The sequence below is a fragment of the Cladosporium halotolerans genome (assembly GCF_011745625.1).
Source record: "Cladosporium halotolerans strain TM138-S3 chromosome Unknown Sca10, whole genome shotgun sequence".
NCBI lineage: Eukaryota > Fungi > Ascomycota > Dothideomycetes > Cladosporiales > Cladosporiaceae > Cladosporium > Cladosporium halotolerans.
In genome coordinates this window covers 529,797-552,313 of record NW_027191461.1, presented here as the reverse complement: position 1 = coordinate 552,313, position 22,517 = coordinate 529,797, and the positions used below count along the sequence as shown (strand labels likewise).

Genomic DNA, 22,517 nt, shown 5'->3' with positions numbered 1-22,517 from the left:
CGACTGTGTGCTGCTACCATTCGCCTTGATATTATTGATTGAGACACTTGCCACTGAGATGCAGAGAGGCTCGACTCTGTTGTTCCGAACAGAACAATTTCCCTCATGCTGATACCAACTGGACTATCTCAACACTTCAGCCTGTAGACCATTGAGATGCACGTAATGTTTCCCTGAGCTCTCGCCCGATCAAGTAATTGATCTTACACTAAGGGCGATGGCACCAGCTCTTCAATTTTACCCAACTTGGAGACATTTTCATTCCTTGCCACCAAGGTATCTATACACAACCGAAAAGTCCCTTCCCTTGCACTTCTCGTCCGCCGCCGCCGCAGTATAAACCTCCTTCGCCTTCTCACCCAAATAAGGTGAGACGCCCGCCTCCTCGGCAGCTTTCAACGCAAGCTTCAGATCCTTCAGCATGAGCGCCGTTCCAAATCCACCCTCGTAATCCTTCCCAGCCGGCGCGCCCTCGACAACGCCAGGAACGGGGTTGTTCACCTCGCTGGGCCAGCACTTGCCCGTGGCGGTGTTGATCATGTCCGCCAGCTTCGCGGGATCGAGACCCCACTTGACGCCCATGTTCATCGCCTCACATGTGGCGACGTTGTTGAGAGCGAGGAGGTAGTTGTTCGCCAACTTGCCTTTCAAGCCGCTGGTCGGAGGGCCCAGATGCACGACTCGCTTGCCCATGAGGCTGAGGATCTCGGTCACGCGCGCGACGATGTCGTGCTCTGCGCCGATCATGAAGGTGAGTTTGCCGGCTGCTGCGCCTACGACGCCGCCGGACATGGGCGCGTCGACGAAGCGGCCTTGGCCGGTGTTGTGGGCTTGGGCGGCGACTTCTTCGGAGGTCATGGGGTCGATTGTGCTGCAGTCGATGAAGAGGCGTTCCTTTTTGATCGGAGTTGCTGTGAGGAGATTGTTTTGTTCTAGGATTTGTTTGTAGACTGCTTTTACGTGTTGAGGCTCTGGCAGGACGGTGATAATGTTTTCCTGATATGCCAATGGTCAGCAGGTGATTTCACCGAGATGACATGTCGACGTTACTTCAATCCAGAAGAATGCTTCAGATTTTGTGGGTGGTTCATGTGTAATCACGGACGGTTTGCACCGCGTTGATCATTGCTCGAATAAGTTTGTGAAAATCATCTTCAAAACGAGATCCAGGGAACGAGACCATTGGTATAGTCTTTGCAATGAATGCACATACCGTCTGCTCAGCGACCTCTCGAACGGTCTTCGCGATGGTGACATTGCCAACCTCATTAACAAATTGCTGAGTGGCAGAATCGTTCACATCATTAATGACCATGGTGTCTGACTCCGGGATCTTTGCTCGAAGATTCTTGGCCATTGGGTAGCCTATGGAGCTTAATCGTCAGCAACTGGCCCAATTGAAGCATTCCCACTTTTCAGAGAAGACTCACCCATCCGACCAAGCCCAATAAACCCATAACTAGCCTGCAACGAGCTCCCCGTAGCAAAACATCTCCTTCCCGCTTGACTGCCCAAAGGCTTGACTAGATGCTTCCAGGGCATAGCTGCCCTCACCGCGGTAGTCATCTCGAGCTGTGTGTTTAGTTGTATGGATCTCCCGCTCTACAACAGACAGACTACGGGAGATGAAGTATAACGATTCCTAGCCGACGGCTGTCATGGCATTGCTAAGGGCGAGCGGCACTGTACTCGTTCCACCCACGGGTATGGGCGGGTTATCGGGCTTTGGGCCATGACGAGAGCCGAGGAACCCCTCTCGCAGTGAGGTCATGTGACCGGTTCGGACGCGAGATCCAATGGCTGGGCGCTTACTCCAGGCGCAGCTACGACTCGCGAGATCTATCCTGTTATTCTAGAGGAGTACACAAAACCCATTCGAGGCATCAGACTAGCATTGCTGCGAGAGGGTCATGCTCCGGGTACTTTCACAAGCATGACGTCGTTCGGCATTCAGCTCTCGGACTCTTCGGCTCCCTGCCGATTAGACAAATGGACCGAAATACATGTAACAATCTATGAATTGCAGACGGTACAGATTCGAATAGAGCAAGCGAACGACTTGAGGGAAACATCGCAAAATGTCATTCCTTTCCTTTTTGTTTGACTTTCCATTACTACAATATTGTAATACTACACATCAGAGCAGACACCGCTTTTCGTGTTGTCTGAGTCGATGCAAGCGACTTCGCCAGCGACTATTTTCTCCATATCCAACAGAGCATTCGTGTTTCGCGACTCATCCGCCCTCTGCATAAAAGCTGGTGGCACCACCGGACCTTCGTGCGGAAGACGGCCGGGACTCCAGCAGGAGCGAAATAAGAATGGTATTTCCGAACAGCAATCAAATCAGGGCAATTTTTTCAAAGACACTAAAAAGCATGCGCGAGCGGAGGGTATCATGCCCATGGGAAAGCGGCGATGATGCTGGGGACGAGCGCACTGTAGCCGAACATTAGTCTCTAATCTCACACCAGGATTCCGGTTTCAAAAAAAAAAAAACTCACCCAAGCGCCAATCCGGCAGCAATGCCTGTGATCGCTCTCCTCTTGATCTTCTCCTTCCGAAGCTCCGTCTGCACGGCCTTTACTCGCTTGGGCGGCAGCTGCTCCGTTTCCTCCTCCTCGTCCTCGATCATCTCCTCCGCCTTCCTCTTGCCCTTGGCCTTGCCCGACGGTCCGCCGATCTTCTCAGCTTCGTGCACCATCGCGCGCGCCTCAGCAAGCATAGCCTGTGCGTCGTTGGGGAGTTCCAGTTCCGGAAGGCCCGCGGGCATCTCAATGTTGACCTTTGTCTTCTCGATCTCCTCGCCCTCGGCTCCGGGCGAAGGCTGCGTGGTATTTTCGACCTCGACCTTGACGTTCTCGGTTGACTCGCGGGCGGTCGCGGTCGCGAGGTCGCCGTTGATGGACTCCGCGGCCTCTTCGGCGATCGCGGCGGCTTCCTCTTCGAGCTTCGCGGCGGCGCGGCCCTTGCGCGCTTTGCGAGGAGTGGCGAATTTGCGCGCAGGAGTCTCTTTCTTCATGGGCGAGGCGGAGCGCAGGCTGCGGCCGCGTGTGGAGCGTCGGCCGTCGGTGGGCTTCTCGGGTGATCTTCCAAGGCCGTTGACGGGATCCTTGATGCGGAAAGTGGGTGGCGATGTGATGCTCTTCTTGGGGTCGCTGGTGCCGTGGGTGATAGGTTCGGGGTCGAGAAGCGCGGCGATCCAGAGTTTGATGCCGTACTCATCCGCCAAGCTGAGGGCTGAAGAGTGGTCATGTGAGCGACGCGAGCAGAGCATGTGAAAGGCGCGCGAAAGTCTTACCTTGGTCCGGGTTGATCCAGACGTTGCCCGCGACCTCTTCGCTCGAGGCCTCGGGGAGCGACTTGATGAAGTCTTTCTCGTTTGTTTCCTCATCCACAGACGCATATGGGAAAGCCGCCTTGAACATGCCGGTGGCGCTAATGTATCCGTCGCTTGAGCGCCTCTGTCGCGTACCGTCAGCGCAACGCGCTTTTCGTCTCATCCAACATTGTTCCTCTTACCATCAGAAAGTATGCCTCCGGATATTTCCTGTTCGGTCCCTTGACGAAAATGCCACTCGAGCTCAGGTCGCTGGGCAGCGGCACGCGCAGGTGCGCATAGTCGAGCACGCCCAGGTTGTCCGGCTTCGTCGCGTTCGAAGTGCCAATCTGGCCAGGCTTTACTTTCAACTCGGTCTGGCCAAGGCATCGGCGCTCGACAAGAATCTCATCTGCAGTGTCGTGGATGGTTAGCGAAGGGTGCGGCGATCGAGGCGCATCGCGTGGTCGACGTACGGCTAGGCGCGCGCTCTTCCACGAGCATCGGGTTCCTGTCTTCCGGGAGGACGCGTTCGGCAGCCATTGTGTCGGATGTGTTTGCGCGATACCGCCGAGTTTGAAATCGCGTGTGGTAATGTGTTTTGCGATGGCCCGCGACGCGACGCTAGGTCTGTATGTTTCGGAGCTGTCTTTCCCACGCGGGGTGCGGGCGCTAAACAGTCGCGCTCGGAATACAATGCGCGATTCGATGTACAGGTGGAGGAGGGGCTGGCAATGCAGTCCTGCGGGGCCGTATGGGTGCTCTGTAGCGGTAGTGAGGGTTGATGTCGCAATAGTGCAGCTCGAATCTTTGCACTCGTGGAGGAGCAGGGGTAGGCCAGCTAACAGGTGGCTGGCGTGGTCCGTGCGCAGTCGTCACAGGTAAAGCCAAAACAAATTAGCGGTGACCAGACGATTTACGTGACCTCGATTTGGGAGAGCCTCGGAAGGAGAGCGGAACGACAGGTGGATGTCCCCAAACTCATACTGTACAATCCTGGTCTAATATCTTTGTGCTATCATTGCTGTCGCGTGAGCCGAAACGCCTTGCGCCTACGCTAAATGCCATTCACGCTCCAAACGACCATGTCATCATTCAAAACCATCGTCTCTCGTCTGTCTACGCTCCAGCCCTGGACTAGGAAGTCCACCGGCAGCAGCTTGAGGATTCAATGCGTCTGCTGGCGGTCCACCGTATGCATTGGGCACCGCTCCGAGTGGGTCAAAGGAAGTGTTTACCTGGGGGAAGTAGGCGGCATTGGTGCTGATACTTTTGCGGTGGCCTATCGGCGAATGAGGTCCAAATTGGTGATCTTGCTCCTGCATGGGCTCTACAAGCGTCTGCTCGTCGTCGCCGATGTCGAGGTGTTGCGGTCCGGCTCGGTTCGCCTTGACCGTCGCCTGTAGAGAAGCAAGGAAGTTCTGCATGTTGCCAAACTCGAGATTCGCGCCTCCCGACTTGTACAGACGAGCCGCAGCACGCAGACAGTTCTCGGCTTGACTGCTCTTATCCTGCTTTGACCATGCCTCGGCGGCCAATGTGTGCCAGAAAGCTGCCTTCCGTTTCCTCTCACCGGCGCTTAGACCTGCTACGCCCTGACGCTCGCTGTAGCAGATAGCAGATCGCTCGAGAAGCAAGGCGTAACCGGTAGGGCCCACCAAGCGATCGTCAATGATTTTGCTCAGCCAGCGAGCCGAGTCGTCCAGTGCGCTGCCTCCTCGTAATTTTAAAAGCTCGGATCCAAGTACCAGCGTTCGAAGCGCATTGTATGGGGCATTCGCACGGGTAACATAGGAATAGTAAGCCGCTTCAAGGTATTGGTCGACCGTCTCTGTTCGAGCTTTGCTGCTAAGACCCCCTGCGGCCAACAGCGTACTGACCGCCGCCATCTCGTTTGCACCCGCGTAATATCTCCACGCCTTATCGTTCTTGAAGTCTTGACAGAGTATCTCATAAGTGCCTTGAGCAAGCTTAAAGTCTCGTAGCATCATGGCATGATCAGCAAGTCTTCGCATAATAGCTTCAGGTGCGTCAGGCTTGTAGTAGCCCTGAACGCTGTCATAATTGCTGCCGGCGCCACCCAGCGATGGACCAGAAGAAGAGCGTCCGCCGAATGTTGTGAATCGCTTCGAAAGCGACATGAATCGACCGCTTATGCCACGCCTCCTAGACGCAACCTGGTCGTTCCATTGCGCCGACGCGCGCTCCATACTCGGGATCAGCGACTGCGTGACCATCTCTCGCACGAAGGACCGGATGGCGTTGGCGTCGGACTCGAACACGCATGGAGTCGGATCTTCGTCATCTTCACTCGTCTCTCGGCGCACGATCTCTGTCAACTCCTCCGCTGCAGACATCCATTCGGTATGAGGGAGCTTAACGCTGTCGTCATCGGACGGCACGCATTGAGTGCTCCGGAGTCGAAGGAGATGGCAGTGTAAGCCGAAGTGGCGCTTCATCTGATCGTAAAGGGCCATAGATTTCGAGATGTCGTCGTAGTCTTCGTCGTGTATCAGGACATAATATCGTAGAAATTCGTTCAAAACCCAAGGCGGTACCCTATGCTCCCCGGTGTTCGATGAGGCATAAAGTGTCCGAAGCTCCTCAATTGGATTTGGCGAGCGAGAAGAAATGGCTATCACAGTAGCGACAGGATGGCTGATAGTCTCGGAAGGCACCAGAGGAATACCTGACAACAGCCGCCGTAGGTAGAGCATGTAAAAAGGCGAGTCAGAGCCAGGGTCACGATCCAAGCTCTCCATGTTGTATGTGAGGTAGTCGGCCTCCACCGGGCCGGACTGCTCTTCAGCAAATGTGAGATGTCGCTCGACGAGCTCCTCGATCTGCGGAACATCGCCGCCAGATCGTAGCCTTGCTGGCTTGAACTCCAACGCCGAGAGTCGCTTTGCGCCATATTGCGCCGAGTCGGTGTTCGACTCCATGCTTCGTCTATCCGCCATGCGCGGGCTCTCCAAGCCGTCCTTGACGCCCATGAAGCGTACCGCGAAGTCGTCCCATGACCGGCTTGCGCCGCTGCTGTCTCTAATTGTGACCTTGCCCTGAACATGCTCTCCGAATGGCCGCAAAAGCTCCAGCAGACCTCCACTTATGCCCTTATGCCTGATCAACTCTTCTGTATCTTGCGAGGCTAGAACCGATACGTGGGGCGCAAACGCCCGCAGAATGAGGTCTTTGGTTTCGCCGCTTAGATTTGCTCCTGGTACAGCAGGCGACGCGGGTCGCGCAGACCCCGTGCTACCGGGTGAGAAAACCAGTCCATTTGGCGGTGCTGCTGTCGGGGTTACCGTGCCAGATTCGCTAGACGGCCCCGCCGCAGTAGGGAGAGAGGTGGTCGATTGGAAGAGCTGAGAAAGCGAGGCATTTGATCGGCGGTACGGGAGGCTTGTTATGGACGAGAGGGGAGACCTGCCCGGCTTCGAGTGTCTGCCCTTGGCGACATCGAGAGTCGTCTCAGAGTCCGAGTCCTGCGGTGATTGCAGCGGATCATCTGGCGTCGGTGTCATCAGAAGGGCTCGCTGGTGTCCGGCGTGGCGATGGACTTCGTTGTATGTCTACTCTGAGCATTTGTCTCCAGTATCGGCGGCAGTGTGAGTGTGCTGTGGAGCGGAGTTCCGGTGTTCGTTCGACCGATCAATCGTCCGTGATGGTGTCTCCGTGATCATGTAGGTTGGCAGCCTCAGGCATTCAGCTGCCGGGAGGGTCCGAGGAGTCTCTAACTCTACGAGACCTTCAAAGTGATGTATGTATCGTGGCTTCCGGCGCTAGCTACGTGATTTTGTTTGGACCTCAAATGTTCAGACCTTTCACCCTGATTTGATGATAATTCTCAAATCCGAGTGAATGCTGGCTCGTCAAGCTATCTTGAGTCACCGGCTTGCGCAGCTTTCTCTGAAGTGCAAACAGCCAGCATTTCACAGGTCACCACACAAGCAGCTTGTTCTCAGATGCGCAAACCGGTCTTACATGTCTCCCGGCCGCATTGCAACATCACCCGAAGGCAACAAACGAAGAAAACTAAGCTCAGCTTCACCCACACGACTCCATTCTAAAAGACCCAAAATGGGCCCCGTAATGATTCAAGAGGTCGATGACGAGGCGGGACCTCCAAAAACTCTCGAGCTCACCGGAATCGAAAGCACCCTTCGCCGTCTACTTCTCGATGTCGCTTCTTACATCGATCAATTGCCGCCGCAAGTTGGAGACGAACAAGTTGCACTCCCTGACGAGCTTGCCAAACAGCCCATCATCCTGCGGTTCACCGGTGGCTGGGTTCGCGACAAGCTGCTGGGGGTCCCGAGTCACGACATCGATGTTGCAATCAACAAAATGACCGGACTTCAGTTCGGCATGCGGCTCAAGGAGTACCTTGAGATTCCTGGTAATCCTGAAAAGTACGGGCTCGAAGGCGTCGCCACTACGGAGAAGCAGAGTGCCAAAGCCGGAACGACCGACAAGTCCAAGACCGTCGGCGGTCTTCACAAGATTGAAGCCAACCCCGAAAAGTCAAAACATCTCGAGACCGTGACGACCAAGATTCTTGGGCTGGACATCGATCTGGTCAACCTTCGCAAGGAAACGTACACGGACGAGAGCAGAAACCCACAAATGGAGTTCGGCACACCGGAAGAGGACGCTCTCAGACGCGATGCCACTGTCAACGCCTTGTTCTACAATGTTAACACGCAAGAGATCGAAGACTTCACCAATCGAGGCTTCGATGATATGGCCAATGCCATTATTAGAACGCCTCTTGAGCCTTACCAGACATTCAAAGATGACCCTTTGCGCGTACTTCGGCTCATTCGGTTCGCCAGTCGACTGGACTACACTATCGACTCAGCAGCGCTCAAAGCAATGGGCGACCCAGATATCAACGACGCTCTCCGCAAAAAAATTAGCCGTGAGCGCGTAGGTGTAGAGTTAGAGAAGGCTCTACGTGGGCCAGATCCGCATGAGGCCATGCGCTTGGTTTTCGACCTCGGTCTTTACTTCACAATTTTCTCTGATCCTTCGGTCGATGACGCCAAACATTATCGCCCTGATATCGAGGGAACGCTCGCCCTGATTGACGAGGTGAAGACGCTCCTCGGAAGTGGGAGCGATCTGTCTGAGATCCTTGTCAGAGACGATGATGAGCGTTACCTTACATGGATCCTGTCTGCGGTAGTCCCATATCGCGATGCTCCTCAACCTGCATCGGAGCCGGGGCGGAAGGCGCCTCCTCCAATCCCTACTGGTGTGATCCGCGAGGGCATCAAAGCCATGAACAAGGTCTGCGATATCATCACATCGTCAGTCCGTAATTTGGACGAGATCACAAAATTCGTCAACGGTATAGAGGTGCAGAAGCGTCGTATTCGACAGGCTCCTGAGGGTGAGGATCTGACGGCGCGGGACACACTCGGCATGGCAATCCGCAGATGGGGACCTACTTGGAGAAGCCAGGTCATGTATGCGCTACTGGTCGAGCTGATCGAGCATCAAGACGACGTTGATGGTAGGTGATCTATTGACCCAGTACGAAACATCTGCTGATCATGAAACAGCCACTCAACGCAAATACTCCACATTCGTCACCCACCTCCGCGACCTAGACATCCTCGAGGCCTACAGCCTCAAGCCACTCCTCGACGGCAAGACGCTGGCCAAGGCCCTCTCGACTCCACCTGGCCCATGGATGAAGGACGCTCTCGATGTTGTCATGGCATGGCAGCTCCGCCACCCGGACGTCAAGGACCCTACCGAGGCGATCGAAGAGGTGAAAAAGCATGGTGAGCTTACCTCCGCCCTCGCGAGCCACTTCCTCAAGCTTACCATCCGTCCGTTGTTCGCGAAGGCCAAACCGGATAGCGTGACCGAGCAGGGCCGCAAGAAAGTCACGGCAGACCTGCCAGCGAAGATGACGGCAGAGTCCTCCGACGAGCGCATCACAAAGCCCTGGAAGAACGAGAAGGAATCCCACGCCCTCGCACTCCTGCACTGGGTCGTCCATAGCCTCGACTCCCAATCCACCGAGCGTCTCTGGCCCCTCCTCGTCCCACCCATCCTCACCCTCGTCGACGACTGGGAAACAAAACACAAACGCCACGGCGCATCCCTCCTCCACAGCCTCCTGCACAACACCCCACCCACCCTCCTCACCCGCACCGGCCTCGGCCCCGTCTTCGAAGACGCCCTGCTCCCCTGCCTCACCTACCTGCCCCCCCTAACCCCCGCCCCCGATTCCGCCGCAATCCTCAACACCGCCTACCCCGCCCTCCTAACCCTGACCGCCACCCGCTTCCCCCCCAGCGACCCAACCACCACAACCCCCCGCCTCCGCGCCCTCGACAAGCACCTCCGCACCGCCCTCCTGCACTCCCTCGCCCACGCCGGCCAGTACCCGCTCGTCGCCGCCACCCTCCTCGCCCACCTGCCGCCCCTCCTCGACGCCCTCGCCCTTGACACCGTCAAGCACCTCCAGTACCTCCTGCCGCCGCTGCGCGACGCGCTCACGAACGCCGCGCGCGCGCGGCAGCGCGAGGTGCTGCTCGCTGCGCTGGAGGCGCTGCGGGCGGTGCTGCGGAATGCCTGGCCGCGCGTGGGCGAGCATCGGGTTGTGGTTTTGGGGGGGTTGACGGGGGCGTGGTTGGATTTGGAGGGGGAGGGCATGGCGGAGGTGAGGGAGGGGTTGAGGGGCGTTGCGGAGATGTTGGTGGCTGCTGTTGGGGTGGAGGGGGAGGGGGAGCTGAGGGGCTGGTGTGTGGAGCTTGTCAGGGCGGATGGCAGGTTGGGGGGGTTGTTTGGGAAGGTGCTGGAGGGGTGAAGGCGTGGTGGTTGTGAATAAGTAAATACCCTATTGTGTCACGTAGCTGGAGGTCTTGCGGATCGTTGGCCTCAGGCGCGATGTGTGTTTTCGACTCCATCTATTCTGCTCCTCTGGATTCATTACCTGCCTGTCAAAGATCTCAAAACCGCATGCCGTGCACCTCCACTCGACTTCCGCGATCAATCTACAATCTATTCCAGGCGTCCCTCACCTAAGACAGATGACGTTATCAGGTCACGATAAGATCCGTCCACAAACCGTTCCTGAAGATCGCACTCTCGAGCGCAGATAGGGGTGAGACATTCTGGAACTCTGCGATCGGATGCCGAGCTGCCGCGCCTGGACTGGTGGGAATCGTTCTCCGCGGCGCGCTGGTGCCGTGTGGGGTGCATCTGTGTTATAGTACATAAGAGCCAGCGGTTCGCAGGTGGATGTGGTTCACACGTATGGCTGCGTTCGGAACTGGTTGCGAGATTGCTTGGGGACGATGTCGATGGGGGATGGATTGGATGGACTGTGCAATTCTGCGGTAATTGTTGTATACATGCGACCTGCGTATAGGTACCATTTCTATAGGAAAAATGTGCAGATGAGTCCGCCGAATGTCTCTGCCCTCGTCTCGACTTGCTCTTCGACACCCTCAATAATTTGTCAAGGTCGAAAGCTCACAAAAAACCTCCCATGCATACCGCGCGCCTCTCTATAGCAACGACCTCGCATGCAGCCAATCTCCACGCGCTGCCGCCCCAAGATTAAACAAACATCACACCTACCGATCGCACCCACGGAACGCGCATCCCAGCGCTCTGGACATGCACACACAAAAGACAGAGCCGACAGAAGTGAAGCCGGCCGCAACGCCCGCCGGGCCTCGAATCCACGGTTCGCGACCCAGCAGCCCGAACCCCTCCCCGTGTCCCGTCGCGGCGCGCCTTGCCGCTTGCAGGAACCCGATCGGCGAGGCAGATTATATTGACCAAGCGGGCCCGCGGATTGGCGGAGCCCACAGACTATCCCGGTTCTCCACGAGGTGTTCTGCTGCCCCCCGTTTTCCGTTTGTGCCCAGAAAGGTCTGGGCCAAGGGCGCCTGCCCGTTGAAGGTGTCGCAGGGCAGGGCGGGTTGGGTGGCTGCTGGATGCTGTGCGTTTTATGTATTGCTGCTGCATAGCAATAACTCGAGCGCAATTATTATTACAAGTCGAGGTACTTCGTCAGCCTCGCGGCGGACGTCAGCCGGCCCTCGCCGTGGAGAAAATGCTCGTATTATTTGCACCGAAAAAAAACTGGCCCAATATCGCTTGCGCGGCAGAGTGGATTCGCTTCTCGACTCGACTCGAATTCTGCACGCCCGATCGTCGCGATGTGCGAAGTTCTAGACCTCGGCCCTAGGGCGCGCCGGTCACGGGATTGCTGGAGATTGTCATTGCTGCGAAAGGGTAGGTTGCTTCGCTCGCCCTCCCCCCTGCACGCACTCTACGGCTCTCGCGGGATGGCGCACGCCACACACGCACTTCGCGCGCGCCGTGGACGTCTGCCCGCGTCCCTTGTCCTGGGAGCTGCGTGCTGCTGCTGCTGCTGCTGCTGCCCCGGCGCTGGGCTGGCGGCCGGTAGACGCTTTGGGGCGCGTGAAAGGGAAACGGAGTTGCGCGCTCGCGTGCGTCGTGAGACCGTTGGCAGAGGTGATGCGACGGGGAAAGAGATGCTGTTGCTATGCCTCGCCGAGGTGACAGACGACGTGCGCGTGGTGTGTGGAGGGTCTGCGTTCGTGTGGTCGGTGGAGCTGTCACGCGCAAGCTGGCAAGCAAGGCCTGGCGGAGCCTGACGGGCTGCACCGTCGTCATTGGCAGGGCGATGTGCGTAGCGCCACCACGCCGGATTAGGTTGCACGCTGGGTGTGAGGTGCAGAGCGAGTGCTGTGACTGTGAGGTGTGTGGTTCGGTAGAGAGATGGACGTAGCTCTGGTAGGGTAGACCTTCTTTACTGGCCCGCCTTGTCTGTGTGTTGGTGGACACTCATCAACCCAACTCGAGCTGTATCTTCGAGTACACATCATTACTGACCGCTCACCCACCACAGCGCCAACAATAACAATATATCCCAGACCCGTCACCCCGGGCCAGCGCGGCGCATGGTGCCCTGCGTGCGGCTACGACAACGTCCCGGCACGCCTCCCGCGTCTTCTCCAGCCGGCCGATCCCTGGTGTGTCTCTGGCAAGCCTGCCGTGCCTGCTAGCGCACTGCGGCGTCGCATCTCGAACGGGCACAGTGCCAACCCACAGTCCACAACCCTCCACCCACAGTCCACCCACAGTCCACCCTCGCCGAGTCGCCGTCCGTGATTCCACGTCCGCGCAGCGTGCACGGCATTGCGCCAGTGCGCTCCTCTCCATTTCACCACCACGCCTGCCCGCTCTGCACCGCTGCACCGCTGCACACCCCCGACATTGCATCGCTGCATGCCCGCCGTTGCGCGCCCGAAACACGCCTGTGCCTGTGCCTGTGCCTGTGCCTGTGCCTGTGCCTGTGCTCGCCCTGCGCCGCGCCCGAACCCACACCTTCATCACTGCCTTGCAGCCCTCCGTCGCCGCGCCCGGGGATGCCTCACTGACCTCCACGCCCAATATCCCGCTCCAAGCAATGCCCTTGTGGCCCTTCAAGAAGCGGCGAAGTGCTGCCACCTCCAAGGACACCTCTTCGCCGCCCACGGCCCCCTCCGAGCCCAGTGAGCCCTCCACCACCCCGGCTCGCCGCCCAAGCACACGCTTTGCGCAGCGCCTTCGCCGTGCCTCGCAGCAAACCGAGAAGGCAGCCGACACACACGACCAGCAAACCAATCAGCAGTACCCTGTGACGTCGACGACCGACGAGAAAGAGCCCAGCCGCCCGGCCAGCCGGCCTCGAGGAAGCATTGAAGACATCACCGCCCTGCCCGTGAGCTACAACCTCGACCGATCGCCGCACCTCCGCCCGGTGGAAATGGAAAAGCCGCCTCACATCCCCTACACCTTCCGCGACCACTCGACCTCCCAGACTAGCGTCCAGCGAACAGACATCCGCCCGCCCTCCTCCCGGCCCGCGACCGTGCGATCCAAGCGCAGCGCCTACGACACCATGCCCGTGCGCCGCCACTCGAGCAAAAAGCGCAAGGACGACGACCGCGTGCGCGAAGAGGAGATCCGCGCCATGAGCGCCTCGACCGCCGTCCCCAAACGGCCCAGCGAAGGCATCTTCCGCCGCGACAGCAAGAAGCGGAGGAACATGAAGGACTCCAGCGTCTCGCTGCCGTACGGGGAGTCGATCCACTCGATGTCTACCGTGCCGGAGCAGCGTGGCTGGGAGCTGGGCGTCTTCGACATGTTCAGCCCGAGGCCTGCGATCAGGCTGTCGGGCACGCCTCAGTATCCTGGTGGTACGAGCGTGTACAGCCAGCCGCCTATGTCGCGAGATGGCCCGCACCCGCCGAAGGAAAAGCAGCCGGTGGATGGCTTCAAGCAGAAAAATCAAAGGATAGGAGTTACAGCGGACGATATGGATGCGAGTGATCTTCGAGTATTAATGGAGAGAGATGCGAAGCGCCGAGAAAGGCGCAGGAGAGAACAGCAAGAAAAGCTGGATCGCAAGCTCAAGGCGAAGGTCCAAAGAGACCGAGCCGACAGCAGCAAGAGACGAAGAGAAGCTGAAGAAGCGAAGAGAGAGCAGGAAACGAGGGCGCGGGTGGAGGAAGAGCGAAGAGCTCGCCAACCTCTGACGCCCCCTACAGCTGTACATCCTGCGCTTCGAGACGAACCACAGATCAATTCCGACGAAGTGGTCGGTCTAGGAATTGGAGATCCGCGGAAACAGGGCCCCGCACAGGAGCAGCAGCAATGGAAAGCTGCTGAGAATCCGTTCAGAGACCCTCTGCCCTCGCCAGCGCCCGAACCGCGATTGGAGACCCGCCATGTTGACATGCCTGGAGCATTCACCCCGATTGAGACCCCCGTAGAGGATCCGATTGTCGAGACTGCTCAGGCAGTCCGCTATTCGCAACACAACCCGCAGTCTGCAACGCCTCCTCTTTCACCCATGATTAACAGACACTCTATTCCACAACCCATGCAATCTCCCACAATTGCCGAGCTGAGGCAAGAAAGGACTGCATCTCTTCCTGAGCCTCCGCCTGGCATGCCGACTGTTTTCGAAGAACGAAGGGGCTCCGAGCCGAAATCAATCGAATCTAGACGCGCAGGAGGCTGGGCAACGCTCTTCCGTCGCAGCGGAACGAAGAAACAGGATCCTTTGAAATCACCCACGACAGAGACGTCCTTCGCAAACACCTCTAGAGAATCAATGTCTCGTGGACCCATCCCACCTCACCTTCTCGGCAGAGATCAATCACCCTTCCAGCGAACCAAAACCGGCGCGCCGACACGCACTCAGAGCAAATTTAGGGAAGACCTGCCAGAGATGCCAATGTCTCCGCCGGACTCTCGCGTACAGTCACCGGATGTTCCAGATCTCCCGGCTGGCGCTGCGGCTATTGCAGCGAGCCACAGGGGGAGATCTTCACCCAGACCGATCGAGCGACCAAATCTTCACAACCGGAACTCAGATCTCGACCCCAGCGGCGCACCGCGTTACGACACCCCTGTCAGCCCTAATGGCCGGGGTACTGGTTTGATGTCCGCATCGCTCGGCTCGGTAGATTCAGAGGGCTCTTGGCTCGCCAGCGGCGGCTCGCTCAAGCGTGGCTCCCGCTCCTCCCAGCTCAGTCGCAGCATCGGCTCCCTGAACAGACGCCCGCAGGAGTTCGTCGCCAGCTATGAAGACCTCGGCGGCCACGACAAAGACGCAGAGTACCTCGCCCGCCGCACCCCGAGCACGAGCACAGACGTTCAAGCACAGCAGCAGCAGCAGCAGCAGCAGCAGCGTAGACCTCAGCGCTCCGGCACGCCCACAATCACCAACGCTGAAGACGAGGACGAGAGCTTCTTACCCGACTCGCCAGCCGACCCTTCCGCCCCGATGAAAATGCACGGTAGCGTGCGCCGCAAACCCACCCTCGTCCACCGCGACCCGATCGCGCGCTCTCGCGAAGGCCTCCTCGCCGAATACGCGACTGGTGAAGTCGCCACGATTGAAGGCGGAGAAGCCGAATCGCCCACCTCTCCCGTGGCGGAATCACAAGTCCACCGCGCGACGTCCGTCACTCTCGGCCGCGGTCATGCGCGCAAGGTCTCAGCGGGCAGCGCGAAGTTGCTCAGTCTCCCGCCTTCGAGGAGGCAGAGCGCGGCACTCGACTCCAAGAGAGCGAGCGGCGGCTCTTTCTCCAATGTGATCTAGAGGCGCGACACGACTGTGGTCCGACAATCGCTCCTCTCGTAATTCCGACATTTCGTCTCATCCTCTCGTTTCCCTTCAACTTTCACAGCATTCGTTTCCACGACCCGCGCTCGATACCCAGCCTTTTCTTTCGACTTCTTGCATGTCTGCTTTTTTTTAGCACTCGAACAAACTTGTAACTCTTTTACCTTGTCGTTTCTGGGCACAGCAACTTTTCGGGAGGGACAAGGCAGCAAGAAATCATAAAATCATCCCGCCCGGCTAACGGAGAGAAAGCCCATCTCAAGATGTATTTTCTTTTTCCTTTCCCACTTGTACTCTGTTCGACTTTCTCTCTCACAGCACTCGGGCGAAGGAAGTATTCCCCGACGGATGGATGACGCGGAAAGGCAGCGAAGTGCACCTCTGTCTGCAAGCAGGCCGGAGCGGCAGGGTCCGGCCTTTCCTCAGATTGGATGGACGGATGATTGGGATGGGGTTGGGAAAATTGTACAGGATACCTTACCTTTACTTCTTGCCTTTTTGGATTGGATAGACGACGCGAAGCCCCCTCCGGCGGCAGGGGCTACGATGATACCTTACTGCTTGAAGTAGTTCTTCATAATGCATTATGGCTCGCAGAGTCGGATTTGATTGTTCATTGATGAGAGTTCTCGCTTGTCAGTACTGTGCTTTGTTGGATTGGATTGTCGTGAGTTGCCTGCTGAAGGCAAACAACAAATATGAGCCTCGCACGTCATGGAGATGTAAATACATTTCATGCGCAGGATCGGGAAGCTCAGCGGCCGCATATGGCGCTTGCTCATGGGGCGCCTCGGTGAGCTCTGCTTCGTCCCGGTCTTGCGGGAGCGAGCTGACAATAATGTGCATGCATGCGTGCATGCGATGAGCACGCTATCTGGCGCGAGGGAATTTGATCGGTACTCGCTGGTTCTACTGCCTTCTCCTCTTCTATTTCAATTATTGTCATAATCATTGAAATTCCTCTAGGTCGCGAACCAACCAGTCACGCACGACAAACCATTGATTAGTGAGGTGAGTCGTCTCGTCGGTCTCGCTGCTCTCCTCGGGAAATGCTCGGGCGGGCGCAAGGCTGGTGACAAAGCAGCCTCCAGTCCAGCATCGCAAAGAACACAGCACGAGCACAAGCACGAACACGAAGCAGCCCTTCAAACCGCAGCATCGCATCACCTCACCACGCACCTCCCTTACCTCAGCAACGCCCAATTCGCCACCCCGCCCTTCCATCACCTCGTCATCTTATTGTATTATATATTCCCCCCCTCTTCCTCTTCTCCCCCTTCCAAACCGTGTATATGTCCCTCTCGCGCGCCTCCCTCCTCCCGCGAGCCCTTCTCACCAGCTCAGCCCGCAGCAGCGCTGTCGTCAGACCCACATCCGTCAGACCCCTCACCACCCACGCCGCCGCTTTCACCACTTCTCGCGCCGCGACGACTCCTCTCCTCCGCACCACCACCCGCCGCAACTTCTCAGCCACCATGTCTAACCAGGGCGTCCACAACCTGACCTCGTGAGTTCCCCCGCCCGTGCTCTACTGCTCTGCGCGCGCGCGCCCGCCGCGAGCCAGAGGAAAAAGCGCTCTCGACAAGCCGGATGACAAATGGCTGACTTCTCGCTCTCCCAAACAGCAAGGCCGACTTCGACTCCGCCCTCGGCGAGAAGGGCCTGATGGTCGTCGACTTCTTCGCCACCTGGTGCGGGCCCTGCAAGGTCATCGCGCCGCAGGTCGTCAAGTAAGTCACCAGCAAAGCCCTCCCGCCCGATTACAAATCGCCCAGCAGCCATCCCCCCTGCAACCCACGCTCCATGCTGACAGAGCGTTTTACAACAGGTTCTCGAACAACTACACCTCCGCGCGCTTCTACAAGGTCGACGTCGACGAGGTCCCCGAGGCCGCGCAGGAGCACAGCGTGCGCGCCATGCCCACTTTCCTGCTGTTCAAGGACGGCGGCAAGGTCGGCGAGGTCGTCGGCGCGAACCCGGCTGCGCTGGAGGCGGCGATTAAGGAGCACTCTGCTTAGAGTCGACTAGACAAAGAGGGGAAATGAATGAGGTTGATAGATCGGGGAAAATGAAATTGATTTGAAAGCCGACCGGATACTTGGAGCCCGAGGGTGTGTTGCTTCTGCTTGTGCGGCTGCTGTTGTGCTTGGTGTTGTATGCTGTGTTTCGCCGATTGTGTGACCCGCGTGGCAGAGTTGAGTGTTCCGTTGTACGAAAGCTCTGGCAGTCATGGACACTGACGTGCGCTTTTCGTACGATTAGAGCTCAGAGTAAACCCGGCTGCTGATGTGTGGTTGGTGATGTAACAGGTGAGTTCCACATACTCAACAATCGGTACATCAATCCCATGCGAAGCACTTCGCTTCTATAGCAGGTCTACATGTTTACAATAGATCTAACAAACCTACCATCTACATGGCCCTGTTAAGGCCCAACATCTACCCATCCCCAAACGCACCACTCAACTCCCCTTGTTACTCCCCCAAATCTCCTCCCAACCCCCCTCAACCAACTCCAACGGGCCCTCCAACCTCCCCATCCTCACCGCCCTCCCCTCCCCAGGCTCCGGCAAACACACCCAATCCCTCACACATCCCGGCACATCCTCCCTCGCATGGCTAATCACCAACAGCGCCTGCTCCTCCCCCAACCCCTTCACAACCCCCCCGTCGCCCCACGACAAAAACGTCAGCGCCCGATCCCGCGTCCCCGCGTCCATCCCGCTAAACGCCTCGTCCAGAATAACCAAATCCGGCGAGTGCACCAGCGCCCGCAAGAACAGCGCCAGCCGCTGCGCGGAAAACGACAGCTCACGGAAGGGCGTCGAGCCCGCCCAAGCCAGCTCATCCTCCCCTCCTCCTCCTCCCGCCGCAGGCGCAACATCCGCCGGCCTCAAATCCCCCGCAAACCACCTCAAACACGCATCGACCCTCTCCCTCGCCCCCTCGTCCAGCGAAGGCCTCGCGAGCGGCGCGTCCGCCCACGCCGACTCCAGCACCCTCCGCACCGCCAGCTCTTTCGGGAAAAAAGCGTGCACCTCCGGGCTCGAGTAGCCCATCCGCCGCTGCAGGTCGAACACGCTGAGGCCCGGCTGCCCTGGCGCGGGCAGGCGCGAGCGCCCGAAGAGCTTGACCGGCTGGGAGTAGGTCTGCGGGTGGTCGGAGGTGATGAGGCTGAGCAGGGTGGTCTTGCCGCTGCCGTTGGGCCCGAAGATGCCGGTGCGCTGGCCGCGGTGGAGCGTCCAGTGCAGGCCTGGCGAGGGGGCGGAGGGCTGCTGCCAGGCGCCGAGGACGGTTGTCGGGCCGTACGAGACGCGGGCGCCGGTGAGTTGGACGAGGGGTTCGCCGGGGGGAGGGGAGGGGGAGGGGTTGGGGAAGCCGTCGCGGGAGAGGAGGGGGAGGGGTGAGGGGTGAGAGGGATGGGAGGAGGAGGGTTTGGGGCCTTGCGAGAGGATTTTGAGGTGCGAGTCGACGACGACGGCGTGCGAGACCCAGGGTGGCACGCCGTCTTCTGGCCGCAGGCTGATGATTAGTCGCGGCTGGCTGCGCTCGGCTAGTCGCATGAGGACGCCGGAGAGCTTTTCTTGCGTTCGCGGATCCAAGCCCATGAACGGCCCGTCGAGCAGCAGCACCTCCGGCCTCTCCATTAGTGCTTTCGCGATCCTGGCTCGTCTCGTCTGGCCATTGCTCAAATTGGCCACTGGCATGGACAGCAATGGTCCTAGATCCAGCTGCTCCGTGACCTCTTGCAGCACCTCCCTCTCGCCAGCCGTCTCTTCCCGCTCCAGCGCATTGAGCTCCGTGTGCCCCGTCAGATAGTCCAAGACCGTGAAATCCGTCTCCTCTCGCCTGCTCTCGTAGCGCGCGCTGAGGTACGCGCCGCGCACATTCGTCCCGCTCACGCCGCTGCCGCGCTCGGCATCGAACCCGACATATTTGATCGCATGCTGGAGGGATGTGTGAGCATCCGAGAGCGCCGGATATCGACGAGCTGTGGGCGGCAGGCAGATATGCTGGCCGGCGAGGATCTGGAGGAAGGTCGTTCGTGCGACGGAGGAGTCCGAGATCACTGCCCAGTACTGTGTTTCGCTGGGCTGGGTGGTGTTGGAGAGGGTGTACGAGAGGTTGGGGAAGAGAGCTGGGTTGTTGGGTTGCGAGCTCTGGTTGGCGGAGGGGTAGGTCTTATAGAATGTGCCATTTTGGATGTCAATGATCGGCTTGCTGCTCGCGGTGCTCGTTGTGTGCCGTTGCCATTGGGTTGGGATTCGCCGTGGTCGGATCTGCGCCAGCGCTCTCCGCCACATGTTTCTCCTTCTCTTGCTGCGAGAGGGGCTCAATAATTTATTGAATCTTTGTTTTGGTAGCTATTGCATGTTTGTTGGAAAACGAGACGTTCCGTCAGCGTGCATCATCGGCCGCTGGAGCTCTCCGACCCTCGGCTTCTGATCTTGCGGGGTTTTGGCCGGGGTGCTTCACTTCGTCAGATGGTGAATCTTATTTCAACGACAGAGGAGCATATTACTCTTGGTCATCGTACAGAAAATATGATCTCTTCGCTTCAGCCATCGAGACCGAAGGTGGGCTGCTCGTATGACAGACTCCTATCACCAAATCACTTACTGATGATTGCCAGGTCGCCACACCTCAATCCCAGAACCCACTTCATCAACAACAAACCAGGCCATCTTCCACTGAATCGAGCGCCGCACCTAGAAATCAACTAGAAGCCATGCCGCCACATCAAATCCCCCTTGATTCTCGAACACCAGGATCGACCGCCCAACCCTTCAACCCTGCCATGATCCATCCAGTCTTCTTCTCTGGCGCGTGGCGAAAAGCACCCTTCCCGCTTCCTGGGCCGGCGGGATTCAGCCCAGTCGCAACCGGCTACGTGTTTGGGGCCGGTACTGCACGCAAAGAGCCTCTGACCAAACTGTAGTGCTGTATGATCTTCAATGTGGAAGATCACCATTTCGCGCATCTGGCTGAGCAGGGGCCCGCTCCCGCAGCATCCGCTGGAGCTCTTCATCCCACCTCCGTTGGAAAATTAGTCTGCATCTCTCGCAGGTCTCCGTCAAGAGGGTCGGAAAGACGTTCTCAAGGCTTTCGTTGCAGCAGCCTTGAGCGTCGATTAGGTGTACTTGCTCATTCGGACAGACTAGCCGGAGGCCTTGGCGTCTTCGTTGTTCCGGACACTGGAATAGCACGCCACTTTCGGCGTGGTTGCATGTCAGGCGTGCTCGGATGCGAATGCACATTCTTCCAGGATGCACGTGGGGCGATGGCTGCTGGGACTTGAGACAGCAGCCGCGTACGTTTTATCTGGACCGATCTTGAAGGCAATCGCACATGTTTGCATGCAGGCCTTGGATGATCGAACTTCAGGCCGCATTTCTGCCTTTCTCAAGCAAACAAGTTCCATATATACAGGCATAATTCATTTTCCGCCAAATGAAACGCCAATAATGAGTAATGCAATCAAGAATCATCGCATGAGCAATACCTCGCCTCTATTGTATTCACAACCAAACAAGTATCAAAGCTAGGCGGCTTCCACCTGGTCGCTCACCAGACTGGAGAAACTCTTCGAAAGCCGGTGTTGGCCGCTCACATGTGCTGTCCGGTATGATCGGTGGTGCACGCTGGCATTCGATAGCTGTGCCTGCCCCTCGTCTACTCTTCTACACCTTTCGTCCGCTCCGTCCATGTTTCTATAATATGTTCCACGGCGCACAATTACATTGTTCTGACAGTGAACTTCTACCACTGATATCCATCCGCACAAACAGTAGCCTTACGACTAAGCTGCGCCACAACACATACTTGCGACCTGTTCAGTCTGCCGATCAACTTCGTGTAGGAGGGGAACGCCGCTGAAAGGTCTAACGACCACCGTCTTGTACCTCACTAGCTCCCAAACGTCAAGCCCCACGACTCAACATGCGCTCCTTTGAGACATTCGGCAATGGAAAGAACTCTTACGTCGTGCCGGGCAAAGAACTGAGATTGTACGGTTGTTTCACGATCCTCAAGGTGAAACGCTCGATCTATGAGGAGTTGTGCGACGATGCTCTGAAGGGTGTCAAGAGAGAACTAGCAGCATATTTCTATGAGAACGGCGTCGAGGTTCCTCTGACCACGGAAAATAAGCTCAGCGGCAACTGGATTGCCGTCGTGATGCCGGATGCCATCCCCTCCAGACTCGGTCTGATGACTCGCTTTGCAAGCCTTCTGTTCTTGTCGGAGACTGCGGGAGATATGGCTCTTCGCACACCCACCAGCAAAGCATCGCCGAAGACACATTTCACCAGTGGCCTCGCAGAGGCCCTGCCAGCCATTTCCAGCCTGGATCAGACCAGCCGTCACAAGGGCCTCTCCCACAAGTCCCGCCGCACCACCGCAATCCGAACCCTCATCACCCCCCCTCATTACCGACCTCCTCTCCACCGACCGATCCCAAGCCCTCGACCTGCTGCACGCCTGGCGCAACCACTTCAACCACCCCCTCAAGAACCCACCCCAAACCGAGCACCCCACCACCCTGCAAGCTTACCTCTCGTCCCACACCGCCACAAACCCCTGGATCCCAACCCTCCTCTTCGCCCTCGGCCTGCACCTCCACGCCTCCGAGCTCGCCCTCCTCGACTCTGCCATCCGCGCAGCGACAACCAGCCTCCTCCTGACGAAAGACTACTGGACCTGGCCGCGCGTTTGTCGGAGCGCGGATAACAATGCTCGGCTGTCGAACGCGGTTGCGGTCGTGATGGCTGAGCATGGGTTGTCGGAGGCTAAGGCACGGGAGAGCGTGAAGAGGGCGGCGGTCGATGCGGAGATGGAGATTTTGGAGCGGAAGGCAGAGATTTTGGATGGTTCGGGAGACGAGAGGGGCGAGGTGGGGGTGTTTCTTGAGGGGTTGGAGCAGTTTGTTGGCGGGTGTGGGTTTTGGTGGGCGGCGGGGAGGGGTAGGTGATAGGGGGGGGGTTTTGGATGGGGGGATTGAAGGGTGCTGGTGGGTTGTGGTGAT

At 58.1% G+C, this 22,517-nt stretch overlaps 9 protein-coding genes across 9 annotated transcripts; 5 read left to right on the top strand and 4 right to left on the bottom strand.

The window, feature by feature from the left end:
- Positions 1-10: 10 nt before the first annotated feature.
- Positions 11-1,687, bottom strand: WHR41_03920 (uncharacterized protein). The gene is made up of 3 exons (XM_069372526.1): positions 1,431-1,687; positions 1,214-1,365; positions 11-996 (listed from the first exon to the last, which is right to left on the bottom strand). The coding sequence occupies exons 1-3, from the start codon at positions 1,564-1,566 to the stop codon at positions 259-261; spliced, it is 1,026 nt and encodes a 341-aa protein (XP_069230622.1). The 5' UTR covers positions 1,567-1,687; the 3' UTR covers positions 11-258.
- A 372-nt stretch (positions 1,688-2,059) lies between these two features.
- WHR41_03919 (uncharacterized protein) lies at positions 2,060-4,147 on the bottom strand. Its single transcript, XM_069372525.1, has 5 exons — positions 3,796-4,147; positions 3,523-3,731; positions 3,302-3,464; positions 2,505-3,240; positions 2,060-2,439 (listed from the first exon to the last, which is right to left on the bottom strand). The coding sequence occupies exons 1-5, from the start codon at positions 3,860-3,862 to the stop codon at positions 2,397-2,399; spliced, it is 1,218 nt and encodes a 405-aa protein (XP_069230503.1). The 5' UTR covers positions 3,863-4,147; the 3' UTR covers positions 2,060-2,396.
- A 263-nt stretch (positions 4,148-4,410) lies between these two features.
- On the bottom strand, positions 4,411-6,843 carry WHR41_03918 (uncharacterized protein; the record flags this gene model as incomplete). Its single annotated transcript, XM_069372524.1, has 1 exon — positions 4,411-6,843. One exon carries the CDS (start codon positions 6,841-6,843, stop codon positions 4,411-4,413), a length of 2,433 nt encoding a protein of 810 aa, XP_069230504.1.
- Positions 6,844-7,150: 307 nt separating this feature from the next.
- On the top strand, positions 7,151-9,509 carry WHR41_03917 (uncharacterized protein). Its single transcript, XM_069372523.1, has 3 exons — positions 7,151-8,837; positions 8,887-9,111; positions 9,177-9,509. The coding sequence occupies exons 1-3, from the start codon at positions 7,181-7,183 to the stop codon at positions 9,188-9,190; spliced, it is 1,896 nt and encodes a 631-aa protein (XP_069230501.1). The 5' UTR covers positions 7,151-7,180; the 3' UTR covers positions 9,191-9,509.
- Positions 9,510-12,785: 3,276 nt separating this feature from the next.
- On the top strand, positions 12,786-15,470 carry WHR41_03916 (uncharacterized protein; the record flags this gene model as incomplete). The annotated part of the gene is made up of 1 exon (XM_069372522.1): positions 12,786-15,470. The coding sequence occupies one exon, from the start codon at positions 12,786-12,788 to the stop codon at positions 15,468-15,470; it is 2,685 nt and encodes an 894-aa protein (XP_069230502.1).
- Positions 15,471-16,605: 1,135 nt separating this feature from the next.
- Positions 16,606-17,584, top strand: WHR41_03915 (uncharacterized protein). The gene is made up of 3 exons (XM_069372521.1): positions 16,606-17,001; positions 17,120-17,224; positions 17,323-17,584. The coding sequence occupies exons 1-3, from the start codon at positions 16,787-16,789 to the stop codon at positions 17,510-17,512; spliced, it is 510 nt and encodes a 169-aa protein (XP_069230499.1). The 5' UTR covers positions 16,606-16,786; the 3' UTR covers positions 17,513-17,584.
- Positions 17,585-17,955: 371 nt separating this feature from the next.
- On the bottom strand, positions 17,956-19,797 carry WHR41_03914 (uncharacterized protein; the record flags this gene model as incomplete). Its single annotated transcript, XM_069372520.1, has 1 exon — positions 17,956-19,797. The coding sequence occupies one exon, from the start codon at positions 19,795-19,797 to the stop codon at positions 17,956-17,958; it is 1,842 nt and encodes a 613-aa protein (XP_069230500.1).
- Positions 19,798-19,994: 197 nt separating this feature from the next.
- WHR41_03913 (uncharacterized protein) lies at positions 19,995-20,995 on the top strand. Its single transcript, XM_069372519.1, has 2 exons — positions 19,995-20,070; positions 20,127-20,995. Exons 1-2 carry the CDS (start codon positions 20,038-20,040, stop codon positions 20,430-20,432), a joined length of 339 nt encoding a protein of 112 aa, XP_069230497.1. The 5' UTR covers positions 19,995-20,037; the 3' UTR covers positions 20,433-20,995.
- A 438-nt stretch (positions 20,996-21,433) lies between these two features.
- Positions 21,434-22,463, top strand: WHR41_03912 (uncharacterized protein; the record flags this gene model as incomplete). The annotated part of the gene is made up of 2 exons (XM_069372518.1): positions 21,434-21,698; positions 21,805-22,463. The coding sequence occupies 2 exons, from the start codon at positions 21,434-21,436 to the stop codon at positions 22,461-22,463; spliced, it is 924 nt and encodes a 307-aa protein (XP_069230498.1).
- Positions 22,464-22,517: the final 54 nt, after the last annotated feature.

Bases quoted from the DNA above. Each gene is read 5' to 3' on its own strand.
- WHR41_03913 (XM_069372519.1), top strand. From the start codon at position 20,038: ATGATCTCTTCGCTTCAGCCATCGAGACCGAAG. The intron at 20,071-20,126 runs GTGGGCTGCTCG...GATGATTGCCAG, and splicing joins TTCAGCCATCGAGACCGAAG to GTCGCCACACCTCAATCCCA.
- WHR41_03919 (XM_069372525.1), bottom strand. From the start codon at position 3,862: ATGGCTGCCGAACGCGTCCTCCCGGAAGACAGGAACCCGATGCTCGTG. The intron at 3,732-3,795 runs GTACGTCGACCA...ACGACACTGCAG, and splicing joins GGAAGAGCGCGCGCCTAGCC to ATGAGATTCTTGTCGAGCGC. The intron at 3,465-3,522 runs GTAAGAGGAACA...GGTACGCGACAG, and splicing joins CGGAGGCATACTTTCTGATG to AGGCGCTCAAGCGACGGATA.
- WHR41_03920 (XM_069372526.1), bottom strand. From the start codon at position 1,566: ATGACTACCGCGGTGAGGGCAGCTATGCCCTGGAAGCATCTAGTCAAG. The intron at 1,366-1,430 runs GTGAGTCTTCTC...TAAGCTCCATAG, and splicing joins TATTGGGCTTGGTCGGATGG to GCTACCCAATGGCCAAGAAT. The intron at 997-1,213 runs GTATGTGCATTC...TTGGCATATCAG, and splicing joins GAGAGGTCGCTGAGCAGACG to GAAAACATTATCACCGTCCT.
- WHR41_03915 (XM_069372521.1), top strand. From the start codon at position 16,787: ATGTCCCTCTCGCGCGCCTCCCTCCTCCCGCGAGCCCTTCTCACCAGC. The intron at 17,002-17,119 runs GTGAGTTCCCCC...TCTCCCAAACAG, and splicing joins GGCGTCCACAACCTGACCTC to CAAGGCCGACTTCGACTCCG. The intron at 17,225-17,322 runs GTAAGTCACCAG...GTTTTACAACAG, and splicing joins ATCGCGCCGCAGGTCGTCAA to GTTCTCGAACAACTACACCT.
- WHR41_03917 (XM_069372523.1), top strand. From the start codon at position 7,181: ATGCTGGCTCGTCAAGCTATCTTGAGTCACCGGCTTGCGCAGCTTTCT. The intron at 8,838-8,886 runs GTAGGTGATCTA...ATCATGAAACAG, and splicing joins GCATCAAGACGACGTTGATG to CCACTCAACGCAAATACTCC.